The sequence below is a fragment of the Watersipora subatra genome, chromosome 6, assembly GCF_963576615.1.
Source record: "Watersipora subatra chromosome 6, tzWatSuba1.1, whole genome shotgun sequence".
Taxonomy (NCBI): domain Eukaryota; kingdom Metazoa; phylum Bryozoa; class Gymnolaemata; order Cheilostomatida; family Watersiporidae; genus Watersipora; species Watersipora subatra.
In genome coordinates, this window is record NC_088713.1 from 56605476 (window position 1) to 56613592 (window position 8117).

Sequence of the window (8117 nt, forward strand, 5' to 3'; positions counted from 1 at the left end):
TGGTAATAAGTTCTCATCAGGTAAATAAGTATACAGACTCAGTACCACTAACACATCTTCAATCTCAACATACAGAGGTTACCGACACCTTCTAAGAGACTCTGAGGCTATTTCGACATTTTTGGAGTTGCTGAGTCAATTATACCAGACTAACATTTTTGCTCACCTTATAACATTGTATTGATAAAAGCTGGAGTTATCTACTTTTGATAAGATAACTTCCATTTTTCATCTTTCACATGCAGTCATTGGTTGTTGGAATGTTTTAGCAAAGTCTTTGCTGTTTTTAACAACGTCATTAAGAGGCATTTGTTATTTGATTTTAACAGGAGGCCTTAACAGTGCTCTGGTTGACTTGAATACCAGCAACTCCATGTTATGACTATTCATTGGCTCACAGTCTACAGTCATCCTGACTTATTTGAACTCCTCTGCTTTTTTTCTTGTAAGTTTCAACTTCCTTTTCTACCTCCTCGTCAGACCTACTATGTTCATCCTAGTATCACTCTCCTTTTCAGACAGAGGTGTGACTTTTACGCTTTCTCTTTGTTGTTCCTCTCACCTGCCTTCTTACAATATCAGCCTTTCTCTCTCTCATGTCTATGAATAACCATGAGTAATGTTCCTCCCTTCCCAGGTTACAGACTGATATAGAACTGACCATCACCTCTAAGTAATGTTTATATACATGTAGTAGGAGTTGTGCATTCTATTTAAAAAGGTAAGACAACTTTTTCTCTTGTGGTCTACTTTCTCTTCATTCAATCTCTACGATATGGATGGTAAATAGGTATACTACAATTCAAAGTGTAAGCTATACTCATAGAAGATAGACATTTAACAAGGGATCTAATCAGATAGTAACTAGTTCATTCCTCTGTTTTAGACTAGTAGTAATTTATATATAACAAATATATTTAGTTACTGCTGTTCCTAGCTCTGTGAATTCTCTATGTAGGGTGACTGGTTGCCATGGTTATGTTTATGTTCCATATACTAACATCCTGTTCATAAGAAGGTCCCGACAACTCTAACCCAAGGTCATGACCCCAGCCATAGCATATCTTGACTTATAATCTTTGTCAGGTACTTGAAATGTTTGAGCTGGATGCTTCCACCAGCCAATTCTAACAAGCATATATCTACTCTTGGCTTTTGCATTTCCCACTTGCTCGCATTGTTCATAGTTTGTTTTCTAATTTTCCTATTAAAAGGTGCTGCACCTTGTTGTGAGTTCTTAACTGAAGAGTATTCTCATAATGTCTGTTAAGGTTTATATAATATGAAATTACAAACATTTTAAAAATATAAACTCCATATGTTGTGGTCGTACATGTATTTCCTTAATCAACTGAAACATATTCAAGTAAGTTCACACTGCATGACTAGATAGACACGAGGAAAGGTTATTTTTCAGAGAGCAGCTTTTTGCGTATTTTCTAGAAAGAGTCCAACTTTTCTAAACTATTCAGCTGACCTTATCTTGTAAGGAAAAAATATTTTAAAGCAAATGATATATTCCAAAACTATTGATCCATGACCTGGTGATCATCTGACTCACTGATCCTCTGATCACCTGACTACTGACATGGCTGGCATGGCCAATAATTAGAAATAGTGCACCCTTGGTGGGAGCCAATTGGGGTGCACTTAACATATTCAGGAATACACTTGCCCTTTTCTTTTAAATTTGTGCTAATATTAATCAGTCTTTTACAGTACTAATCTGTGCCGGCAACCATCTTTCTTATCATAATAACAGTTACTGCTAGTTAATACTTGTAAATTTACTATGTTTCTTAGATGTCTTGATTAGATATGCTTTGAGTCAGTTTTAAGGTGGAGAAATCATCAACTTCCTCTCTTTTCTTTTTAACTCTCTCATTCTTAGATATGGAAGTGGTGCTGATACTAGGGCTTGGTTGAGAGTTTGAATATCTAATATTGACTCCTGTATGATATAATCTTTATTCCTAACACTTTTAGCATGGCTTCAGACAGACATACACAACTCTTATTATAGTAAATACTGCTAACTAATAACCTGACAGTCTGGTGTGTTGTGAGAGACTGTCATGTGTAATAGCTAGACATGAACATATAATTATTCTGTAATGTCAATAGACAGTTGATTGATGCAGCTGTTAGAGAGCAGATCTGCAATGCTGAAAGTAGTGAGTTTGAATCATGTACAATGCAGTTTTTTTTTGTAATAGTAAGACGTCTAAAATTTTATCAAAAGCAGTTTTTTTAATAAAACAAGTGTTTTGTTCTCAATGAGAATAGATATCGCTATATTATATGCTTATATTTATATAGCCCAATATGGAGATTCGGTGAAACAGCGGAATGCAACATCAATTGTAATGATAAGACAGGTTGTCTCTCTCTATCTATAAATAGATTAATTTAACCTTTACCTTCAGAGATGGCAGGATAACTCTCGATGGGTCTCTATGAACACCATGGCAAGGGTTGAACAAGTGTTTATTATAAGTGTTATATATTAACTCCGCCCCTTTTTCATTAACTGTGATATTATATTATATTGATATGAACATCATGGTAAGGGGTGAATAAGTGTATGTTGTAAGTCTGTCTATATTTGCCTTTATACAACATTGCAAGGTCTGAGTAACTGTAATCACTAGGCACCCTAATACTTGTCTGAAGGTAGCATCAGAAGCATCATTGTTTTTGTACTTGAAAATACATATTCTAAAACCTTTTAATTCCTTTCTTTGGTAAATATTAAAATTGTTAAACAAAAGCTTGTATCTGTTAATGTAGACGATACTGAAAGGTGGTTATTTATACTTTAAAATATTTTTAAACTCGAACATGTAACTTTGCTATATTAATATATAGGTATATTGATATATTGGTAAATTTATATATCAGTATATTGGCATATTGATATATAGGTATATTGATTATTGGTAAATTTATATATTAGTATATTGGCATATTGATATATAGGTATAGTTCATGACCTAAATGAGACCAGTATATAATGTTTATGTGTAATGTGTATAATGTTTATTCCTCTGCTGAATGGATTGCTGAGTACCTCCCATAAGTCTAACCAATGTTTAAGAAGTTGTTTCCCCTTTGTATTGCCTCTAGTCTCTATCTTGTTCCAGTTCTCTCTATACTGTTATGTAGAGATATTTATCAGCTTGCTTAATGTCTCTTTTGATATCTCACGATGTAGGCGTCCATTCTGTTTCTATGGATAGCTTAACTTCTGGTATATAGCCTGTGGAACTAGGTAGATCATTATTGGAATACTGTTACCAGAATATCTCAATGATATGTATAAATATACCTGCTCATGGCAGAGTACCATTGTGCTTCACTACACGTGGTTACATTCCTACTCTGGTATTTCAATATACTACCAGTTAGACTAGTGACCCAGTGTAGTTCAAGCTGTACACATCAACTATATAAAGTGTTAATAGTAATTATTAGTTTGTTAGTTGGTTGCTAGGCAATGACCGCGATCGGTTTGCGTCGATTTTAATCTTCAAATATCTTGACAATGAGATCGCCTAAAACAACAAACAACATTTCACCAGCTGAAAAAAATCAATATGTTCCATTGAAATCAACAAAAATTTGACACAATCACATCTTTAAAGAATAAGTTCTGAGGTTATGGTACAACAAAATTTTTTAGCTAATCAGTCAGATGATTGAGGCAGCCTTGTGACACTGCAAGCTTGTGGCAGCCATTGACACCGCCTTTTAAACTGTTGAAATTTTTACAGACATTCATCTTTTTGAAACAATGAAATATGTACTTTTCGTGTTTTCAATAGTATGCTACACATTTCATTTTGGAAGACTTGTCCTCTCTTAAACTGAGATAAATCATAGATTTATCTCATAATTATATGAAATCTTGTAACCTTGCAGCAGCATGTGACCTGGTATGTTTGACAAGCACATTATTTAGGTTACTTACTGACAGTAGATTTTTTCTCGTCCTAGTCTCAACAGGCATATTCTACACCTGAGTCACCTCCATGTCTTGACACGAGGTTATTAGGTGTCCTTGGTATGATGGAAAATACCTAATTTGCACTATGTCTGGTCAAAAGGGAGATGTTTGACCTAGTTGTAACCAGTTCACATCAATATTAGCCAATCATTGCTGTTCATGTTAGATCCTTCGATCCGTGCTTTCAAGTCACTGTTATTTATAAATAACAACATTTCAATCAGGCAGCCTGCAGGTATATTTTCATCCCACATTTTTACACTACTTTTATGGCAACAATGCATGAATGTTTTCATTGAGGGGAGTTATCCTTCTTGTACATGTATGTTACTGTGCATTCATGAGTTGCTATTGTGGTAGATCATGCAATGAAAACAAAAGTTATTACTAAGATTGCCAACTGAGCCAGATATCACTTAGAGTTGGTCTGTTTCTCACAATAAATAAGCTGTAGGTAACACTGTGAGTTCTGAGGGTCTTATAAATCTTTTCCCATGAGAAAGTTTTTAAGTTTTAAATTTTTTTGCTCAGCACGGTTCTTATTATAGTAAATATTACTAAGCAATGCCAAAAGAGATTAGATCACTAAAGTTGTGTAACTCTTATGTTGCAGTCTTGAAACTGTCAAAGAAAATAATACATATACAATAATTAGTATGTTTCATAAATGATCAATTTTTACAGGAGTCAAATTCATGACAGTTCCCCTTGTAGATGCATGACACTCCATGACTTGCACTAGTTAACCAGTTTCCAGTTTACTGCCAGGCTAGCCAGTATTGCAGCTGTATCATATATTGTGAATCCATCAAATGATATGTTGAAGAAGAACTTTCCCAAATTTTTTATCACACAAGTGTTTTTATACTATTTGCGATTGTTTCGGAATTTTGAGATGATTTAACTGTCAGGATGCGTCTAAATTAAAAATGCTAAAACTTGATTGCGGTTAAAAAGCTTGAAAGAAAATACGCACTAAACGACACGGCTGCTGGTGTTTCTCATTATTTATATTGGCTAGTACGATTAAGGTGCTGTGTCAAGCTGCCTTCACACTAGCAAGTTTGTAAACATGTGTTCATGGCCGATCTCTAAATGATTTTATGGGAGTTATCAGCCTGATTTTTTGTTCACTTCAGGATGCGTTTAAACCAAGAGTGCACGATTTTGCCATTTGTATTTGCCGGGTCAGTCAACTTTACCTGATATATTTTTAGCACGTCAAGACGTACATTTTGTTGAGTGTTTCTTACAAAGGTTGTCATGGACACCTGTAGCAAGTTTACCAACTATTTTGCACTGTCCACCTAATCACTAGTAATGGGAGGACAATCTGATAATAGGACAATCATGGGAGGACGATATTTCACCAACAGCATCTGATTCAATTATTATAGCAACATGAGAAAAGCAGTCACTTTAATAATTAAACACAGTAATAATTATATTGATAGAACCTTTCAGTAGTTCTATCAACATAGTTATTACTCATGATTGCAGAATCTGACAGAAAGGCTGAGCAAATGTGAAATCTGATAGCTGTTATCAAAATGACAGTCTTTATGACATCACATCCTGTCATGTCTGCCTACACAAGTTTTTACATCCTTTCAAGACTACCTACTAATTACTCTACTATATGATGACTGGCTCTCGGGTGTGAGAGGACTAGTAATGGAGGTTACAAAGATTTAACTTTCTTTCATGATGAGGATAAACAATGTTTGCTTGTCTGTTTGTTGGTTGCTAGGCGCTAAGTAAATGGATACTTACATCACACAGAATGGTATTTATACTAGACCAAGTTCACACAATAGCAGGATTATTTTAATAAATTGGTATGAGATGTTAATCATATTCCTTTGTCCTTTTCACATAATGGATAGAGTCAGATCTATGAATAGCTTACTGTGAGCATTCTATGGATTGCTACTAAAATAACATAGCGCTGTCTAGATTATAATAATACCTTTGATGTGTTTTGCGTGCAGCTACTGTAAGGACAATATGCACAGTGCAGTTATGTTTGTTCTTTCTCTTATGTATATATAGAGACCCGGTTTGCCCAGTTCACATAATAACTAGTGTTAGTGTTAGACATTTGCAAGCACTCTCTGTATGGTTCATAATTTAACTATAATCTCCATACCAGTCCTATGGTAATATAGCACCCATATAAGATATGGCTGTACAGAATGGCTATAAACCATTTACTTCTAGGAGGATACTTTGGTGTTTAAAAATCAAATCCTTTAAAATATGTTCCAGGCTCTACAGTTGAGATACAATAAAAAACTTTTGTCATTCAGTGACACAATTGAGACAGCTTTGGTGACATTTTCATTGACATTAATTTCATCTTTACAAATTGAGTCCATTCTGAAGACTTGTCTCCTCTCAACCGGAGAGTATTATTATCAAAAAATCTCATAGCTTTATAAAAGATTGTGCCATACAGCACTGTGTGTCCTGGTAACATTAAACTAGCACGTTATTGGAAATAAGTAGTTGTCTTCTCAATCCTAGTCACAAGATGTTATTTACTTGAATCACCTGCTTGTTTATACACTAGGTCAATAGGCGACTTGGTTATGTTGGACAATACTCATTACCAGTGTGTCTGGTTGAGGAAGATGTTTGACCTGGTTGTAACCAGTTCATTTCAATATTAGCCAATCATAGCTGTTTATGTTGAACCTTTTTGTTAATGCTAAGACTATTTGTCAGATTAGATATGAATACCAAGGCTATCTGTCACAGATCAGACATGAATACTAAGGTTTACTGTTATCAGTGGACTATCAGACCAACAGTAGCAGATCTCCTGGCAGCAGCAGAAAAGTGTGCTATATGTTTGTGCATTTTGCACAATTTAGCTTAGTATTAAAAGGGCACTTTTTGCACTGAGTTTTTACATCAAAGCCAAACACTCGGCTTGACAAGAGATCATTTGGTGCAACTTGTTTCTTCAATAATGCCCACTATCTTTGGCTACTAGAGATGAATTTTATTGCAATTAAGATGGTCTACCTTAACATTATACAATCATTGCTGTTCCTGTTAGCCACTTTCTTATAAATGCTAAGGAACTGTTCATATTTAATATTAGAAAGGTGGCCTGCAGCAGTGAGAGCAGCTCTAAAGCATTGAAAGGTCCACATTGAGTAGGGATAGCATCTGTTAATCCAGTCTACACGATTTGGAATTTTGCCAAGCTATGCAGGTGGCATTATATAGCACAAGTGCAGTTCATTGATGGACATGTGTGTTCATAAGAATCACTGCTAGATGAGTAGAGAGGAGAAAATGTATCAAGTATAAATATGAAATTGTATTTAATTATAAATCTTAAACAAGAATTGCATGTGATTTCAATTAAACAAAGAGAAAGGTATCAGCCCAGAGGCTCATGAAGCTGGTCTCCTGTCTCGTCTGTATCAGTAGGAGTACGCAGATAAATATCAAGTCTGTTAAGTCTCTCCATCATGGCAGCCATATCTAAATAAACATATATTTATCAGTATCTATTGTAAGCAACAATATCATTCATCTCTATCTATAAAAATTGCACCATCTCACAATCACCTTGTGTAAACCATCCTTCAGACTAAGGGTATGTTTACAGGAGATGGTTTAGAGCTGTAACTACTCTAGTCTAAGCTGCTCAGTTACTGTACAGCAATACAACTTAGCCTGTGATTCACGTATTCACAACAGCGAGTCATGAGCGATGCGCTCCCTTTGAGCATTAACCAATAACTGCTGACCTGCTATCATCTGATTGTTTGCTTCTTGCAGGGCTACGACCTGCTGCTGAGACTCCTCCCTCTGATTGGCCAATGCTACAACAAAAATAGAATCATGGCTCATATACTGCTGTACGCATGAAGGTAAATGAATACGTGTTGTTACTGATAAACAGTAAATATGTAGATATTAAAATTAAAACACGAGTTGAACTGTGAGTAAAAACTTTACCTGCTGTCATCTGATTGTTTGCTTCTTGAAGGGCTACAATCTGCTGCTCAGACTCCTCCCTCTGATTGGCCAACTCTAAAACAATAATAGAATCAAGGCTCATGTACTGGTACTGTTACATCTTACAATAAGA

At 35.2% G+C, this 8117-nt stretch overlaps 1 protein-coding gene across 1 annotated transcript in view; it reads right to left on the reverse strand.

Annotated features, from left to right (window-relative positions):
* Positions 1–7400: 7400 nt before the first annotated feature.
* Positions 7401–8117, reverse strand: part of LOC137398385 (serine/threonine-protein phosphatase 6 regulatory ankyrin repeat subunit B-like) — a 78194-nt gene continuing 77477 nt past the window's right edge. Inside the window, exons 6-8 of the mRNA XM_068084492.1 lie at positions 7985–8059; positions 7774–7848; positions 7401–7504 (exon numbers count right to left, since the gene is read on the reverse strand). Of these exons, the coding sequence (XP_067940593.1) occupies positions 7401–7504; positions 7774–7848; positions 7985–8059 (254 nt within the window). The remainder of the gene's footprint in view (positions 7505–7773; positions 7849–7984; positions 8060–8117) is intronic.